Raw genomic sequence first — 19807 nt, 5'->3', positions numbered from 1 at the left:
ATTGTAGGAACACCTGACTGATATGGAACATTCTGTGATTTACTTCTTTCAGACACTTGTGTAAGACTAACACGCTTTGTAAATCATCTCTACAAAGGTTGTTCTGAAAATTCATTGTACAGGGAAGTTAGGATGGGGCTCTTCCTACTTCAGTTTTGACTGAGATGCTATTATGATAGAAATCAGATAGCAACTGAGTGAGAAAGTAAAAAGGAAATGATCTAAAACCTGTTCCCCCAAATAACCTTCTCACCCACTATGCAAATTAGAGAGGGAGGATCTCACTGGGAGGAAAATCTTTGGAGAAAGCGGCCCCATGAATAGGGGCCGTCCTAGGTGACCCTTATATTTGGGAGGATACTTGGGTCTGCTCCTGCCTGGGAGATCTAGAAGGTGGGCAGGGAGCCCCCGCAGAGCCCAGAGAGCACGCAGCCAGCTGTGACCAGAGCCCCAGTGACACTTCCCTGTCTCCCGTTTTCTCCTTGTGCTCCAACCCTGGACAGGTCAGAAACTGGCAGTGAGCAGGCCTGGGGGAGGGGAAGTGCAAGGCGGAGAAACAGAGGAGAGGGAAGCAGCCTCCCCAGCCACTGAGGTTCCCAGGCAGAGGCAATCCTGAGCTGGGAGGCAGGAGATTTGCTGATAAGTCAAGTTTAGACTTGATGAACCTTGTTTGTGACATTCTAATGACCAAATCGAGACTCAGTGGCTACAAGTTCGACGATTTCTAGTATCAGGCAGAAAGGCTATAGCACCTGCCAGAGTGAACACCCAGGGGGCAGGGGAAGACAACTCTCACGGAAAGACATTTAAAGGGGCTCCAGAGACACCATGAGTTATGCTGTTTACATAATGACGATTAAAAAACAGTATGAGGTGCTGAAAACGACGTTTTTCTTAGAGAGTACTGCATTCACCTTCTATAAAAATGTCAGCTTGTGATTACGGTGTTGGGAGAGATTTCATACCGTAAGACAATTTTTAAAATAATGAGATTCTTGATTAAAACCTGTTTTGTGAAACCCAACCACAATGAAAGGCTTCGTCAGGTTTCAACTCCCAAGCCCCCACCCAACTTGACAAGGGGACAGGGTGACATTCATGCATTTGTTTGACCAGCGCTTCTGGGACGTCCCCCCTCTTGGGCCCTGGGGATTTAGTGTTCTGGGAGGGCCGCTGTGAGGAAGAGAAATTACGCTGGGATCTGCAGCTGAGTAGGAGACAGAGGAAGAGCTGAGGGGAGGGCCGTGCAGGCAGTGGGCATGGGAGGAACAAGGCCCGACAGGAAAGAGCACGCGCAGGGCGAGTTGAGGCCGGGGTGCCCAGACCCCAGGCAGTGAAGGGTGGAAGGCTGATGAGGCCACCAGGGACCAGGCTAGGCAGGGCCTTGATGGTGAGTTAGCGCTTTTCATCTCGAAACAAGCAACCATTTTACCATCTGGGCTGGCTATTCACCGCCTGTGCCCCCAGATGCAGTCTCTACCATTTCCTGCCCTGGAAGGTGGGTTTCTACAGGCTGTGCGACCTTCACTGGGTTCCCCTGGCCAGGCTACGGGAAGGGGAGAGGAAAGAGGGTGGAGTATTTATTTCTCTTCACTGCCTCCCTGCTGGGCTCGGATGGTGGCAGTGGCTGTGGTCCTGGGCCCTTTACTCAACAGCCACAGCTTCTGCTGCGCAGCCCCTCTCCCAAAGCCATAGTTCTCCCTAGTTTCCAGAAACTTCTCCCATCCCCTTCTGACCTCATCCCTGGGGGTGGGGTAATGGATCCCTGCTGTTGCTGGTCCCTGGATGTCTCACTTTCCTGTATTGGTTCCCTTAACATACCCACACCTATTAGTCTGTTCATTAATCCCTCAGTTAAAACCCAGAGTGGGGGGCACCTGCTTCTTGCGGGTCCCTGATGAATGCACGTGCCAGGTTGACAATCTGCAAGGATCACCGTGGCTGCCCCATGAAGAAAGGGATGGACAGGACCAGAGAATGTGCAGGAGACCATGGAGGGAGCTACTGCAGACCCGGGTGGGTCAGGCCAGACCCCTTGCTCTCCACCTCCACGGTTCACTGGCCAGTGAAATCTTCTCTACATCCTGGGAATGTGTGTGGGCAGGTGCCACCCACCTGGGCTCAGCTGATGCCCCAGAGCTGGCACAGGTGTTCAATACTGATTAAAGTAATGATTTAAACTTGAACAGACAGACCAAGAAGAAACAGATTCCTACCAATGTGTAGGTTGGACAGAAAAAGGCATTTCCCCGTGGAGAGGTTCTTCAAAGGCCACACAAACCAGGCAGCTTTTCTTCTGTGGGCGTGGCCTTGCCTCCAGGCAGGGGGATGGATAAGACAACCTCGCCAGTCTCTCTACTCTAATTAAAGCCGTGTTCAGACTGTGCTTTACAGATGTGAATGGCCCTGCAGCTTCTTCACTCAGGACGTGGCTGCTTAGAGTGACAGATTTGGGCTCTTCCCATAGTCCTGATTCATGATTTTAAGAATTATGAAACTGCAAGCTGCTGAAGGTTTCTGGACAATCAGAACAGCTGGTCCCTCACTTCCCCAGCAGGAGGGCTGGGGTTTCCCCAGCCCACAGGCTGCAGGGATGCTGGTGCGCTATGCAGAAAGTATGCACTTGAAGCGAGCGGGAAAGGGCGGCACCTCCTTATGCAGCCAGGAGATGGTGCGACCACCAGGTCACCTGTAGCTGTAGCTCAGTATTTCTAGAACACTCACAATTATTTATTCAACAACTATCTTCTCAGGGCCTACAATGTTTGGGCCAGGCATGCGTCTAGTTGGCAAAGGCGTCTTTGGGGTCCTCTACATGGCGAGCGCCGGGCCAGCATAGATGTATGAAGGTGAGTATGACGTGGGGTTACCCTCGAGGGAGGCAAGAGTCACATCGACAGTTTGTTCCTACAGGGTGATGAGTGCTGAGACAGAAACGTGTTTGGGGACACCGGCGGGGGTGGGGGACAGGGGAAGGTCTGTCCAGAGAGCAGCTGCGTGTGGGGAAGGAGAGGAGGGGAGGAAAGGGGTTGCGGGAGGGCCAGCTTTGGTTGTATCTCTAACGTTTTCTTTCTTCAGAAATAAAGGGAGAGCTGAAGCAAATATGGCAAAATGTTAACATCTGTTAGATTTGGTGGTAGGCACATGGGTATCTGTTATATTATCCTCTGTACTTTTCAGAACGTTCAAAATGTTGCATAATAAAAATATTTTAAATTAAATTGCAAAAAAAACAAGAAAGCTTTGTGCGTCAGAAAAAAAGAGATTGTTCTGGAAACCATGTGAAGGCCGGCCTGGAAAGGCAGGAGGTCAGCCGCAGGCTCCTGCGATAACCCAGGTAGGAGAGGGGAGCTCACAGTTAGGAGAAAGGGGAGAAGGGCCCACCCAGCAGCCCCCTGCTTCTGATGTACTACAGGAGGGCTGTCTCCTTCTGTGTCTGTGTGTATGTGTGTATGAGCTCGAGAACAACTCCATCTTTGCTCACCAGGGCTACCTTTGAGCTGCTGAGGAACATCGACAGCATCTAAGTAACCTCAGGCCCACATGGAGCCTGGAGGTGCAGGCCCTCGTAGCTGCTGCTCTGTCCCGGGAACAAATGGGTGGGGGTAAGGGAGGGGGGGCTGCAGGCCTGGGCCTGTGCCTTGTGAAGGCCCTGCCATGCGGTGTACTGGCTCCCAGCGGCCACTGGGCAACATATCCAGCCTGGTGGTCAAGCAGCATGTCCTGCATATTGGAATCCACCTCCCTTCTCTCACACATTTGGCCAAGAAGAAACTGGGAGATTCTGGCAATTCCACTGAGACCACCCAGTGTACCTACGCACGTACCCTTTGGCCCAGTAACTCCATGCTTGGGACTTTATCTATTCCAGCTGTGTACTTGGACGCGTGTGCAATGACAGTCTAAACTAGGTTCTGGGGACTTCCCTGACAGTCCAGTGGTTAGGACTCAGTGCTTTCACTGCTGAGGGCCTGGGTTCAATCCCTGGTGGGGGAACTAAGATCCCACAAGCAGCACAGCACGGCCAAAACACAAAAACAAAACCCCCCCCACAAAACTAGGTTATGCACTGCAGGGGGGAGTGTAACAGCAGGCGACAGGAAACAACCCAAACTTCCATCGATAAGGGATGGGGGTAGATTCTCAGGCATCCACGTGATGGACTAATACGCAGTCATGAAGAAGGAAGAGGCACTTTGCGGACTGGTGTGCAAAGTTCTCAAAGGCTGCTGAGCGAAGAAATACAGGATGCAGAACAGTGTGTGGGATATGGTACCGTGTGTGTTAAAAAGGTGGAAAAGGAATATTTGTAAGCATTTGCTTGTATGGCCCGAAGGTATCAGGATACATGAGAAATAGCTAATAGTAGTTGCCTCTGTGACAGGCAACTGGGTGGTTGGGGGTCAGAGGTGAGAGGCCAGAGAGCTTTCCATTTGTCCTTTGGGGGCCGGCCACGCCCCCGGGTGAGAACTGGTGCTTGGGGAGGACGCTGAATGGGTCTGAGGCTTGTGTCACTTCTTGACCTGCGAACTAAGAGAACCCTCAGCTCTGCCTCCCGAGGGGGGCCCCTGCCTGCCCTGTCTCCATCCTTCCATATTCCGATTTTCCTGTGACTCTCAGCCCATGCGCCCTGTGCCCAGGCACAGCTGGTGGTCTTACTCTAGGATGGGCACGTGACCCCAAGCAGGTCAATGAGCCTCAATCCTGGGGCTTCTCTTCCTGGGAAAGGAAAGCTCTCTTTTTGCTGGATTTGCAGCTGGGAAGATGTTAAGCTTGGAGCTGCCAGCAAACGAAGCGACAGACAGGGAAGTAGAGCACATGCGGCTAGGCCTGAACGTGTCATTTATGAGAACCAACGTATATAACTGCCTTTTTGAGGTGGGTTTTCTGTCCCTTGCAACCAAAAGATTCCAGGCAAATACAAATCCCTGATGGTTTGCTTATCGAAACTGGGGTGACATGCCCCTTTTCTGGTTAAGAATCACTCTCTCAGAGGGTGTGGGAAGGTGTGAACAGCACTCCCCTGCTGAAGCACAAACAAGAAACGCAGGAGGCAGCCCACCTGGGCCAGCTGTCCCCTCTCTCTCTCTGCCGCGCTGCCCGGATGCTGGAAACCAGCTTTGGTGGTCTCCGGTGCACGCAGGGGCGGGGCGCGGGCGCATACCTGTAGCAGACGCTGTCAGTGCAGGGCTTGTGGACCCGGACAATGATGAAGACATGCTGGAAGTGGGAGCGGATGTTCTTGGGGGTGAAAGGCAGCGCCCCGGGCTCCTGGAAGATGATCGTCACGATGTCATTTCCTATGTGCCTCTTCCTTAGTAGCTGGTAAACGGCGGGGAGAGGAAAACGTCATGGTCGGCTCAAGGCTCACGATCTGCCCCGTCACCTCTCTGCCGGCTCCTTCAGTGCCCCCCTCGCTCACTCTGCTCCAGCCACACTGGCCTCCTGCTGCCCCTCAAACACTCCAGAGACATTTCCTCCTCAAGGCCCCTGCCCTGTGTCTTCCCGCTGCCTGGAACATTCTTCCCCCAGATGCCCACATGGCTCGCTCCCGCCCTCCCTCCTTCAGGTCTTGGCTGAAATGTCACCCTCCCACGAGGCCTTCGCTGACTGTCTTATCCATGATGTCACCCCCTCTGCTTTTCTGCCTTTATTACTTAACACTCGTTGACACTTAGCGTACAGCGGCTTCCCCTCTTCCTTTTGTTTCTTGTCTGTCTTTTCCCACTACAGTGTCAGCTCCATGAGAACAAGGGTTTTGTCTGCTTTGTTCGCTGCCCACTGCTGTATCCTCAGTGCCTAGAGCAGAGCCTGGCACACAGCAGCTGCTCAAGAAACATCTCTTGGAGAAGAGCATGGGCTGGCGGCTTTCGACTTGCTCAAGGCCATGCTCACAGACGATGGCAGAGTCAGACCCGAGACCGCTGGCAGGGCCCATCCCTGCTGCCCCCCCTTCCCCGGACACCTGAGTTGAGACGGTTGGGGCAGCGGCTTCAGACCAGCCCACAGGAACCCTGTCCTTTCTCCCCCACCTGTCACGGTCTCTGAGAAAAACTCTGTCATCTTTGTAGGCGATCATGTACTCACAGCATTTTACTTGTTTGCTGAAATTACATTGTTCTTATGTGTACAAGTTTAGTCTTCATGTAACTGTTAGGAATTCCCATTGGCCACGTGAGGTCCGCAGATGGGAGACACATGTAGCTCTACATGAGGCGGCCCGCGGTGTGAAATCCAGTCACACTGAGTGGCACAACTCACACTGTTAAACTGTTAGCTCTTTATGTGTGTTTTACACTGGATTAAATTAAATTGCTAGATAAAGCACCCATTACTGTGGCCGGCCCTGTACTAGGCATTTTACATCCACATCTGAAAGCTGCAACCTCGTTTCATCTGTTTTTAAAACAATTTTTTATTTATTTATTTATTTTGGGGCTGCACTGGGTCTTCTTTGCTGCACGCGGGCTCTAGGGTGTGCGGGCTCAGTAGTTGTGGCTTACGGGCTCTAGAGCGCAGGCTAAGTAGTTGCGGTGCATGGGCTTAGTTGCTCCGCAGCATGTGGGATCTTCCCGGACCAGGGATCGAACCCGTGTCCCCTGCATTGGCAGGCGGATTCTTAACCACCGTGCCACCAGGGAAGTCCTCGTTTCATCTTTACAACAAGGCTGTGAGGCGTTAACTCATCCTACCTCCTTCTACCGATGAGAAAAGTTAGGTTCCCGGGGGTTAAACGTCTTGCCCTAAGTCACACAGTCATGGAGGGAAACAGCCAGGATTTGAACCCACTTCTGCTTGACTCCACAACCCAAGCTTTCCTCACCATGCCTCCCAGACGTCCAGGAGTAGGTTTCTGTCTGCTTCCTGTGAGCCTCCCTTGTCGGGCCCTGACTCGAGCCCCAGTTTCACGCGTGAGTGCAGGGTCCTTTCCCAATGACCCCGAGACATGGGTGCTCCATTCCGCCCATTTTACAGAGGAGGGATCTGAGGCTCAGGGAGGTGAGATTACACAGCTAGGAAGTGGCAGAGAAAGAACTCCAACCCAAGCCTAATGACAGCAATGCTCTTACAGCTGCTATTAGGTGCACCTTCTGAAATCAACGATATTTGACCATTTTCGGCCAGTGAAATCTACAACATCACCTGCACCAATGGAAAAAAATATATACACTAAACCATAAGTCTGTGGGGTTTCTGTTCATTAGAAACTGCTCCCGGACTGAGCATGCATGGCGTGTCCAGGAGAGGAGGCCCCTGGCGGTGGGCGTCAGCTGTTGTACCCACCCAGCACCTCCTCCTCCTCCTCCTTCTGGCAGCCGTGTCCATCCCGCTTGGGAAAGCACCTCCCTGATCTCTGTCAACGTTTCAAGCTGAGCTGACCTCACTCGCCCTCTCTAGGGGTGGGCATGTCCTTCAGGCTTGGCCCATCAGCCTATTCCATCCCTGCCCTGGGCCTGGCAAGTGAGTGGTCCAATGAGATTCATTCCTGAAACGTTTCTGGGACTTCTGCAAGACACAGCTCTCTTTCTCCCATGGTAGCAAAGCTGGTGGGATGTAAGGCGAGGGCGGCTGGGGGGCGACTCTGCACTACTTGGGAAGATCTGTGAATAAGGCCACTACGAAGAAAAGCAGAGGCGAGAAATGCAAAGAATTCCTAACACTGTTTGAGCTCCTAGATCCAGCCATACCTAAAGCCAGCCCTCTCCCAGTACTTGAGAATTACCTAACCCAGTAAATCCCATTTTTTGCTTTTGCCAGTTTGATTTGTGCTTCTGTCACTTGCAGTCAAAATAATGTTGACTGATTCACTTTTTTTTTTCCCCACAGGATCCCTGATGACTCAAGAGACTCTTGAGGAGAGTTGGGGTAGCAGGATGGCCAAGGAAACCGTTAGAAAAAAACTGACAGTGAATGACACCTGACCTAGTCTCCAACCCCCAGGTGATGAGACCATGATGCAGAGGGTCTCCAGGGCCAAAGGCCTCCACGTGCTGCACAGGATGGCGCCAGGGGAGCCAGTGCCGGGCAGGCAGCCAGCTAACCAGCTGTGGGGAGGGAGAGTGCCGTGGGTTCAGCTGTGCACCCACCGGAAGTCACTTGGGGCCCCCACCGTGGGCCCCACTGACCTGCTGCCTGTTGTTGGGGGTATAAGGGAGCAGAGTGGAGACGTGGAACATGATCTCATAGTCCTGGTACGTCGTGTAGAGGGAGTGGGTTCCCGTGGAGTCAGCTGAAACAGAAACACCAGTTAGCACCACGTCTCCAAAACCCCTGGGCTCCTGCCATATCCCACATGCCATCTGTGTTAGTTTTTAACTCGATGTTTTCACTTAACTCCACCCTTTAAAATTCAGTAAATTTAAGATAAAAAGGAAAGTGTACATTAAGCACCCACCAGGCTGGTAAACATTGAAGAGTCTGACAGTGCCAAGGGTTGGTGGGGATGTGGAGCAACTGGAACCCTCTGTGTGGCTGGTCAGGTGTGTAAATTGGTACAACCACTTTGGAAAACTCTTTAGTAAGATCGACTGAACCTGAAGATAGGCTTAATTGATGACCCAGCACTTCACCTCCTAGGATCACAGCCTGGAGAAATTGTACACAGATGCCCCGGAATATGGGTACAAGTATCCTCCAAATGTTAGTCCAAGGAATAGATAAACAGTTCATACTGTGGAAAAGTACACGGCCGTGAAAAGAAATGAGTCACAGCCACCACATGGGCAAATCCCACTAATACGATGGCCAGACACAAAGGAGCACAAACCGTATGATTCCATTCACATTACGTTGTCAAACAGGCAAAACGAATTATATTATTTAGAGATGCATATGAAGATGGCAAAACTATGAAGAAAAGAAGGAAATGATAATCATAAGAGTCAGAATACTGTTCATCTCTAATGGGAGGGCGTTATGACCAGGGAGAAACACCTGATTAGGGGCTCCATGGGGGAAACTGAGGCACAGGGAGGGAGTGACTTGCCCAAGGTCACACACGCTTCAGTGAGTGGTGGCGTCTGGACCGGAACTCAGGCTGTCTGACTCCAGAGTGTTTCCTTAACAGTATTCAATGCTGCCTCTTATGAGTTTCTCATAGGAAACAGACCCAAATCCCTAATCTTTAGCCCTAAAGGTCCTGCATGGTGAGGCCCCCACCGGTCTCCCTCACTTCCTCCTTCACATTAATTCCCTGAACAACAGCCTTTAGACCTCAGGGCTTTTGCACGTGCTGTTCTTTCTCCCTGGAACGCACTTCCTGCTCCCTCTTTGCCTATTTTATTCCAACTCATCCCTCTCGGGTCACGTGCCATGCTCTTGAGGCCCAGCGCCCACATGAGGTTGGGTTCCCCATATTTGCTCGTATCATCTTGAACTGCTCCTTCCTGCCCAGGGAGGACAGCCAGGAGGTTGTTTTTGCTGGATGCGTGAGTGAACCCACAAACCGCACTGCAAGTAACTCCACGGTGCCACACTCACCCTGGAAGCCTACTCCTTGGCCTTTTTGAGCACTGAGGTCCACCAGCTTTATTTAACTGTAGGTGCAGGGGAAACAGCAGTAAAACAGACCGAGGAATCCCTATCCTTGTGGGCTTCCATTCTAGGGGAGAAGCTGTGACAGGTGAGGTCACTGAAGCCTTGGTTGGCCAGTGCCAGAGCCAGGTGACCTCCAGGTGGCTGTGAGGCCAGGGCAGCCCTGCCTGTTAGATGGGGACACTGGCCAGGAGCACTGTATTCCCCGGGGGCCTTGTGCACACTGGGCACCACGCAGGTGTCTGTGGCTATGACCCCTCAGGACGTCTCCCAGCGCACATGTGCACAGGATCTCAGAGGACGTGTCTAGGAGCGCAAGGGCTGACACACAGGGCAAGTGAGTCTTCAGACTTTACTAGAATATGAGGTAGTGCTGTCCAGAGTGGCTGCACTGCCCGCACTCCCACCAACGGAGTCCTCGAGCTCCCGCTGCCCGGAGTCCTCACCTGGGTATCACCAGGCCTTTGGACCTTAGCTCACGGGATGAGTGTGCGGTTGGGACTCACCCTGTTCCCCCCGCAAGGCCACCCGCCGCTGCCACTTACTCTTGACGTCCAGCTGGGCGGCGTACTTGGTAAAGCCCTTCAGGCAGACCTTCTCTCCGATGAGGGAGAGGAACTCCTCAAAGGCCGGCCCGGCCTCCTCGTTGTTGTACATCTCCTCCTCCGAGCTCTGCCCGGCCTTGCAGTAGAGGATGCCCACTTTGTGTTTCCGGCAGAGCTGCAGAGGCGAGAGTGGCGTCAGGGAGGCAGGCCAGGCAGAGATGGAGGGGGGCATGGAACAAAGCAGGCTCTCTCGGGCGCGGAGCCCGGGGAGCTGCCGGGGTCACACAGGAATTCAGTGCCACAGACAAAAAAGAAAAAAAGGCATGGGGGCACGTCCCAGTTGTCCCTCTCCCACCCTGCCATTCCAGAGAGGCACAACAAGGTGCTGGTGCCACCATTCTCGTGCTTTTTACATGAGGGCGGAGGGCGGCTGGCGACGCCATTTTCTCAAGGGAAAGACCTTGGCGGGCTTCCCACAGTAGGTGGACTGGACCTGGCTAAGGTTCTGCAAAAGGAGATTCTGGAGGACTCAGTCTAGTCGACATTGTTTTTTAGGGGGTGAGCCCTTGATAACCACATGTTGTTGTTTTTTTTAATTAATTAATTAATTTTATTTATTTATTTTTGGTGCGTTGGGTCTTTGTTGCTGCGCGCGGGTTTTCCCTAGTTGTGGCGAGCGGGGGCTACTCTTTGTTGCGGTGCGCGGGCTTCTCATTGCGGTGGCTTCTCTCGCTGCAGAGCACAGGTTCTAGGCACGTGGGCTTCAGTAGTTGTGGCTCGCGGGCTCGGTAGTTGTGGCTCACGGGCTCTAGAGCGCAGGCTCAGTAGTTGTGGTGCACGGGCTTAGTTGCTCCACGGCATGTGGGATCCTCCCGGACCAGGGCTCGAACCCGTGTCCCCTGCGTTGGCAGGCAGATTCTTATCATTGCGCCACCAGGGAAGTCCCCCATGTTTGTTTTATGTATCCCTGATTCCTCTGTTCACTGGTGATTGGACCATCGACAGTCATGTGACCTAAGTGTGGGCCAGTCAGAGGCTCTCCTGGGACTGAGAGCCAGCTAGCTGGGGCCTGTGTGTGCCTATAATCCTAACAGTAATTCTGTGAGCTGTGGGAGGGCTAGAGAAGCAGAGGGAGGCAGTGTGCAGTGAGGGAGAGGGAGCACGCACGCGCGCGCGCGCGCACACACACACACACACACACACACACACACACACACACACACACACACACACACACACACACACACACACACACACGGGAACCTGGTGGCTGTTTTGTTCCTAGACTATTTCCCTCCTAAGACCCAGTCACATTCCGGCTCTTGGCACCCCTAGAATTTGATAAGAGACCCCTCCTTTTACTGGAACTAACCTGAGTGGGTTTCTCTTCTTCGGAGAAAAAAACAAGTGACCAAGACAGAAGGAGGTACCGGGAGTGGGGCTGCAGGCTGCTGCCCCAGTGCCCCCCCATCCCCCTCCCTGGCCCCCGGCTCACCCCTTGCTCGTCGAGCTTCAGCAGCTGCTCCGTCACCTTGGGAGTGTTGAGAGCCAGCCGCAGGCAGTGGATGTTGAGCTCGGGGATGACATACTCCAGGGCGTCCTTCAGGGGCAGGCCCCGCCCTGTCCCATGCTTCATAGCTGTGGGTGTGGCGTCCTCCAGGATGGAGCCACGCAGGGTGGTGAGCTGCTCGAGGGAGAGGAGGGAAGGTTAGGAGGCTCTCAGGACTCGGGAAGGGATGAGAGCACATGAGGGTGTCCTGTTCTCAAAGCGACATGTGGGATGGTTAGTAGCCTGGGCTCTTGGGCCAGAAAGCACTAGGTCTGGACCAACTTGAACTTGCTGCCTCCTGGCTGTGTGATCTTGACCAAGTGACTGCCTATCTGTGAGCCTCAGCTTCCAAGGACTGTTGGGAGAACTAAATGAGACAGTGGATGGAACATCCTTCATTTGTTCAACGAATGATGAAAAAAGAAAGACCCCTGTCTTCCTGGAGCTGACGTGCGGGTGAGGAGATGGATTATGTCAGGTAATAAGAGGTATAATGAATAAAACAAGCTCCACGATGCAGACACTCAAACAAACACTCTTACTGTCATTATCACAATAATACTATGTGTACACTTATTACCATAAGCTCTTATGTAAAACACCTGCCTGCCCTGGACACCGGTACCATCTTGGATCTTGAATTGTGGCACTGGTTTTCAACCTGGTTTCCTGATAAAATCACCACCAATGGTTCTGATTTGGCTGGTCTGTGGTGGGGCCCAGACATGTATGTATACACGCACGTATGTATGTATACACACACTTACATATTTGTATATTTGTATACTTACACACACACACTCACTCTCTCTCTCTCTCTGTCTCTTTTAATATTACTCAGGTGATTCTGATGTGCAGCCAGGGTTGAAAACCTTGAGTCAAGCCAATCATGGCCATCTCATTCCCCTTTCGCAGGTGCTGCTTTCCAAGTTTTTCCTATAGTTGGCTACATGACTAGTTCCAGGCAATGAGATGGGATGGAATTCAGCTTGGGGAGGACATCCAGGGCAGATTTTCTTCCCTGGTAAAAGGAAAGCCCCTTTCCACCTGCCCATTTTTTCTAAGGACACTGGGATAAGGATAAGATGTTTGGAGCTGTGGAAGCCATCTTGTGATCATAAGTAAAGAAACAACAACAAAAAAATTCACACAGAAGTCATTTCCTGCCACTTCCTACTCCCAGACTTCTGTTAGATAATTAAAATAACCCCGTATTTGTTTTAGCTATAGTCATGTTTTCTGTTACTTTGCAGACAAAGCAATTTCTAACAGATACATCTTAATAACGAGTCACATTTATGAAGGCACAGTTCACTGCACTGTATTCCAGGAATGACAGCAGTTATCTAGGTATAGGTCTGTTCAGGGGAGATTTTACTATCTCCATTTTACAGATAAGAAAACTGAAGCTCTAAGAGGCTAGGTGCCTTAGCCAAGGTCACCACAGCTAAGTGGCTGAACCAGGATTCCAAACCAGGTCTGACGTCTCCAAAGCTCATGATTTTTCTCTTTGAAATTTTTTTCTAACTGTGACATATAATCCATATACAGAAAAGTATACAACACATATAAGTACAGCTCAAGGAATTATCACAGAGTGAATACCTAGGTATCACCACCCAGACCAAGAAATACATCACTAGCCTCCGGAAACTCTTTCGTGCCCCTTCCCACCTCCCTAATGGTAACCCTACCCTGACTTTTCACACCATAATTTATTTCTGCCTGCTTCTGAGCTTCATGTCGTTTGTGTTCTTTTCTATCTGGCTTCTTTCTCTCAATGCTATGGATGTGAGATACGACCACGTTGCAGTAAGAGGCTGACGTTTTTACCACAATGGATTTAATCCACCCTACTGCTGATGAGCACGGAAACTGCTTCCAGCGTTTGACAACTGTGAACAGTGCTGTTAGGAACACTCACGGAAGCACCTCCTAGTGCACATGAACACATTTTCGTCTGGGTTTATACCTAGGAGAGAAATTGCTGAGTCACCAGGCATGTTAATCTTCAATTTTACTGAACTGCCAAATCGTTTTCCAAGTGGTTGTACCAATTTACACGCCGCCAGCCCCGTCTGAGAGCCCCTGCTGCTTCCCGTCGTCACTATCACTAGCTCAGGCTTCCATCTACGCTGTGTTGCTGGCCGCCAGGCTATGCTGTGCTCTGGGTGAGGCACAGCAGCTCCTGCACCACAGCAAGAAGACTCCCTAGTCTGCAGCAGGACAGGGGAAAAAAATCCTCCCCCAAGGGGATTGCTGTCAGCGCCCAAAATACACTTGGGGCTACAGGTTAAAGACGAGGGAGGATCAGCGTTAACTGGAAAAACACGGTCACCCCAAGTCAACAGATGCAAGAGATGGCAAAAATGACGTGTCATGACACTGCCTCTAAGCATACAGCCTAACCCTGCCAAACAGGACCTGGGCAAGAGGCATGTGTGTTCGGAATGAATGATCTCATGGTTGGGAGTTCCCAGTTCTGGCTTTGGTAATTAATAAACAAATCTCTCTTAGGATAAGCAGGACAGTCTTGAAATACATCACGAAAAACTGTGATATGGATGCTCTGCCCTGCCAATCTGGGTGGCCCTGAGATTGTGAATTTCGATTAAGGCACCAACAGGATCAGCGCCTTTCTATCCTGCTGACACTGCCCCACAGCGCCCTCTGCTGGGGCCAAGAGACAGCGTGGACCAGAAATCCTCATTCTCTTCCACCCTCGAGACAGGCGGCCTACCGTCACATTTTTGGCTCTGAAGACTTGACCAAAAGCCGCTACTTGGAAAGCTCCCAGCTTTTCTTTCTCTGCTGGCGATAATAAGTAGGGCACTGGCAGGCTGCAACGTGTGGCCCCCTCTGCCCTCCACCTGGCCCTGTCCACCGTCACGTCCTACCTGGACTGTGACAGCAGCCTTTTCCTGGTCTCCCTGCACCTGCCCGGCCACCACCCCACTCCAGTCCATTCTTCCTGCAGCAGCTTGAGTCAGATCGTGTCTCTCCTCTGTGCAGAACCTGCTGACAGCGTTCCATCTCTCTCCCAATAAAATCTACACTCGCGCGACTTCCCTGGTGGTCCAGTGGTAAAGAATCCACCTTACAATTGCAGGGGACATGGGTTCGATCCCTGGTCAGGGAACTAAGATCCCACATGCCACGGGGCAACTAAGCCCACACGCCGCAACTACTGAGCTTGCATGCCTCAACGAGAGAGCCCGCCTGCCGCAAACTACAGAGCCCAGGTGCTCTGGAGCCTGTGCGGCACAACTACAGAGCCCACGTGCCCTAGAACCCACACACAACTAGAGAAGAGAAAAGCCCGCACGCCGCAACGAAAGATCCTGCATGCCTCAACGAACATCCCGCGTGCTGCAACTAAAACCCGACACAGCCAAAAGAAAAATTCAAAAAAAAAAACCCTTGCCTTAAAACAAAACAAAACAAAACTACACTCACTGCTCAGGCTGCGAGACCCTGTGTGCTCTGACCCTTGATGACATCTGGCATCATCTCACTGAGCTGTGAAAGGGATTCAGGGCCACATCAGCAAGGAGGTTCCCATCGGCACAGGTTGTTCTCCACCAGCTCCCGACTCAGATGCATCCCTGCCTTCCTCTGTGCTGCGTCCACCCTCCAAGAGCTCTTCCGGGGAGGTCACTTGGGAGTCAGTCTGCCTCGGTTCAAATCCCGGCTCTACCCCTTCTCGAGCTGTGTGACTCTGGGCAAGCTGCTGAATTTCTCTGTGCCTGTTCCCTTATCTATAAAATGGGGAATAACAGTGCCTGTCGCAAAGGGTTATAAAGACTCAGTAAGATAATCCATGTACAGTGTTTTTTTACCACTGTATCTGGCATACAGTGAGCACTCAATATATGTGTTAGCCATTATCACATTACACACGTCGAATGTTTTTACACAAAGCCATATGTGTAGTTAAAAATTTAAAGAAAATTTAACCTTAATAGGAAGCTACAGTTTGTTTTTCCCCCCACTTAACAGTATGCTTTGGAGATTACATCACAAAATCATTGGTGCCTACTGAACACAAATGAGGTCCCAAATGAGGTTCACTACTACACTTGCTTTTTTCACTTAATACAAGATTCTTCCTTTTCTACTTTGTATACATATATACTGTTTAAATTCTTAATGAGTGACTGTTACTTTTTCAATAAAGAAAAAAAAAAAATCTAAACCTCTAACCCTAACAAAACTAAGGCTGTCAAAAACTCATACTTGGGGCCAAAGGGAACCCACCGAGCCTGCTGGGCCAAAGAGTCCCTGGCTACTTGGCATCCCTTGTGTTCTGCCAGCAAGGGGCTCAGGACAGGGCAGCCCTGGCCTGCGGCTTGTCCTGTCCAGGCTCAGGGTGGGTGGGGCTGATGTTTCGGCGTGTGGTCCTGAAGCCCAGCGCCAGTCTGTTCCCGCCCCGGCGGGAGGCTCAGAGCTGCCAACACGCCCATCCCATCTGCTGGGAGATGTGAGCCCACTCGGTCTGCTTGGCGGCCGGGGGTGGCCATCTGGGGCAGGCCAGCCGGCTGGCTTGGAAAACAGCCTGGGCCCTTCGCTCTGGCCCCCATGCCTTGGTTAACCGGAGCCCGAGACGTGTGTGTAGACAGGAGAAGGGCAGAACTCTGACCGTAAGCTGAACCTTCACTCCCCAGAAAAGCCCTCTGACCTTTCGGGAAAGAGCGACAGCACGACGGCAGCGTCATCACAATATCTGCCGCTCAGAGCACTCACTTGCCTGCAGCCTTGTGCTATCCCACCTGGTGTGTGCCAGTCCAGGAGAACCTTCCCGCCTTTCCAGGACACAGGGAACAAACAGTACGAAGTCTATTTTACAGATGAAGAAACTGAGGCATCTGGGGTAAAGCCATCTGCCTAAGCTCACAAGGCTAGTGTGTGGCAGAGCCCAACCAAACCCCAAGCTGTCTGTTCCCAGAGCCAGAATACAAACTCAACCCCACAGGGAGTGGTGAGTGGTTAAGAGCACGGGCTGGGGACACAGGCAGTCTGGGTTCATATCCTGGCTCTGCCACTGGGGGACCCTGACGAGTGACAGCCCTAGGCCTCAAGAGTCCTCATCTGTAGAATGGGGGGAATGGGACCCACATCATGGGACTACTGAGAGAATCTGAAGGGTCAATGCATATAAAACACCTGGAAGAGTGCCTGGCAGGAATATGTGCTAAAAGTGTTAGCTATTCTTATTACTACTGTCATTACTACTTTTGGGTTATGTGACTCTCTGCCTCCATGGCAGGAAGGGCCTTAGGAAGAGGCAAGGCAAACCTTGTTGGCCACTGCCCCTCCCTCCAGACGACAGGATGACGAGGTCCTCAGGCCTTAGTGCCCAATAGGCAGCTCTGCAAGGGGCTGGGGCCAGGACTGAGTACACGTGTGGCCTGCATGTGTGTGAGGGCAGAGAAAGGCCTGCTTGTGGCTGTGAACCTCACGGTGGGCCAAAAGTCACAGGGCTGACTGGAATGTGACAAGGGGACAAGAAACTGAGACCTCTCCCAACAGCTATCCTCACTGGGCTCTCCCCAAGTGCCAGGCCCAGCACTGCCTATTTTATATGGGCAACCTCACCAAGCCCACACTATGGTCCTGTGAGAGTGGGATTCCCACGGGGAAAACAGAGGCTCTGAGAGAAGAAGCCACGTGCCCAACGTTTCATAGCTGCTGAGTGACTGTGCCAGGCCCGGTCCTGCCTCAGGACCTTTGCACTGGATGTTCCCTGTGTCTGGAACACTCTTCCAGATGTCCACATGGCTCCTCTCATCTTCTTCAGGTCTTTTACTCAAATGTTCCCTTCCGAGTGACACTTCCCTTGACCATCCTGTCTAAAAATCTTACCACCCCCGCACTTATCTCTCTTCCTTGCTTTACTTTCCACCTTGTCATCACGTACCACGTAGTATAATTTACAAGAGTATCTCTGTATTGTCTGCCTCCCCAGCAAAAATGCAGTCCCCTGAGCATCTCTGCTGCCTTGTTTACACTGTTTCCTCAGTGCCCAGCACAGGGCTGGCCGGTGGTGGTGCTGAGTGAATCTCCGTGGAGTGGATGAACCCCAGGCCTGTGCCCCTGAGCTGCGAAGGCCCTGTGCCCAGCCTGGGGTGGATCAGAGGCTAGTTTGTGGGCGCTGGGGGTGGGAAGTGAACGGAAGCAGGAACGAGCCAGGAATGGCACCAAGCCAGTTTCTAACCTACTGAATAGGAACCACAGCAAAACATTATCCCCTGACCACACTAGAGTCTCACGACTCTCAGTACCTACAACAAAGTCTGGTATTAAAAAAAAAAAAAATCATTCTACATATTTTGTTTTCATTTAAAACAACAACAACAACAACAACAAAACCAATAACATAAAATGCTGGCATTAAGTTGAGTTCATAACTCTTGAATGGGTCTGATATGCAGTCTGAGCCAAGTCAGTGGAATCCCAGAGGCGGCCGAGCGCTGGCTGGCGCATGGGCCGACACTTCGTCCCGTCACTCACTGAGGTCCCTTAACCTTTCTGTGCCTGTTTCATCAGTTGTAAATGAGGACTATAGTGCCTTCATCATAGAACTGTCACGACGTTTAAGTGAGTGAATGTACATAATCGGTGTAGAAGATGCCTGACACACAGTGTTGAGTAAATCTGCAGTGTAACAGCAGCTGTAATATTATTGATTAGTATATGATTGCCGTTGTCATTTCACCTGGCAGCTCCCCACATGTCATACAACACTTGGATATAGTGTGAGCTGTCACCTCACATTCTGCCCTGGTGCTCATCTAGCCAGAAAGGTGAGGAGAGGGAAGGAGGAGGGTGCTGGGGAGACTCAGGGGCCGGTGACCACCTGTGATCTGGGGCACCAAGTTTTTGGGGCTGCTTCCCCTACGCTGCCATCTGTGGCATCTCATTCCCCCTCGGCGGGAAGGTCTTTGCGAGGGGATGGGGCTACGGCCCTCGGTGCAGCATCTGCCGGTCTGGATGAGGTCCAGGATCGGCCCGCCCCACATCGAAACTCCCTGGCAGTGCCTGCCTGTTGGGCTCCCGTGTCTGTGCAAAAGGCCAGGCCCAAGGGGCATGGCGTAATGCAGGGGTGAGGGAGATCCATTTTGGGGGCCTGCCCAGCTGATGATTGCTCCTTTTCTGAACAGGTCTTCCTTTGAGGTGTTTTGGAAGTCTCTATCATTTCTACTGGCCTAGCTCCCCACCTTTTGCTGAGGAACCGCCTCCCTACCACCACCTGTGGGTGGCTCTGACAGAACTGTCAATCACAGTGCCCGGCCTGGCCCCTGGACCCAGGGTGGAGCACATGTCCTAGATCTAGACAGAGTCCTCTACCATCCCTGACAACAGTGACTGGCCCAGGCTTGTGATCCAAGCAGAGCCATTCAGAGTCCTTCCCAGAGATTCAGCAGATAAGAACGTGGAGAAGAAAGTATAAAGATGGAAAAGATTTGAGCAGCCGGTCCCCATTTTCCCATGACATGGAGAGAGCCTGTTGGTAGCAGAAGACGATGACATTCACAATGCAAAAAGCAGCAGAGCCAGCTGAGCGGGAGAGATAAGGAGGCAGAGTTCTGGTGACATCATTTGAGTGCCTGGGTCCAGCTATGCCTGAAGCCATTCCTACCCCTGGATTTGCAGTTACATGAACCAATGAATTCTATTTCTGGCTTAAACCAGATAGAAGTAGATTTCTGCCACTTACAACTTAAGAGTCCTAATCGAGCAGGGTGCCCCCAACGGGCCTTGTTCCCTAGCCACAGCTGGCATTTATTCCAAGGCAAGACCTCTGACCAAGCCAGGACAATGGGATCCTCTATTCTGAATGAAAGTAGGCAGGCTGGGAGTGTTTTGAGCTGATCAACATCAACAGCAGTGCCTGCTGCTGAGATTCCCCAATTCCTGCCCTGCCCGAGACTTGCTGCCTTAATTCTCCTTTCCACTCTGCAGGGCATCTCAAAATCCTGAAAGAATCCCCTATATCTCTCCCTTTATTTTTTATGCTCATCACAGTTAATCTTTTGCAAATGTCAGAATCTTGGGCTCTGCAGTCAGACACACTGGATTCCAATCCTGGCCACTTAGTCACTGATTTCAGACATGTTTCTGAGTCTCAGTCTTCCCTTCCGTAAAATGGGGAGACTGACAGGATTGCTCTCCTGAGGCT

General features: G+C 51.8%; 1 protein-coding gene across 10 annotated transcripts in view; it reads right to left on the bottom strand.

Moving 5' to 3' along the window:
* Positions 1 to 19807, bottom strand: part of SIPA1L3 (signal induced proliferation associated 1 like 3) — a 235554-nt gene that overhangs the window by 71668 nt on the left and 144079 nt on the right. For all 10 annotated transcript variants that reach the window (XM_068527222.1, XM_068527220.1, XM_068527221.1 and 7 more), the window contains 4 exons: positions 11575 to 11763; positions 10080 to 10254; positions 8127 to 8230; positions 5165 to 5322 (listed from right to left, as the gene is read on the bottom strand). In XM_068527222.1, the coding sequence (XP_068383323.1) occupies positions 5165 to 5322; positions 8127 to 8230; positions 10080 to 10254; positions 11575 to 11763 (626 nt within the window). The remainder of the gene's footprint in view (positions 1 to 5164; positions 5323 to 8126; positions 8231 to 10079; positions 10255 to 11574; positions 11764 to 19807) is intronic.

This window comes from Eschrichtius robustus, chromosome 19 (genome assembly GCF_028021215.1).
Source record: "Eschrichtius robustus isolate mEscRob2 chromosome 19, mEscRob2.pri, whole genome shotgun sequence".
In the NCBI taxonomy this organism is placed as follows: Eukaryota; Metazoa; Chordata; class Mammalia; order Artiodactyla; family Eschrichtiidae; genus Eschrichtius; species Eschrichtius robustus.
The sequence above is the reverse complement of the archived record's forward strand: the minus strand, read 5'-3'. Positions and strand labels throughout refer to the sequence as shown.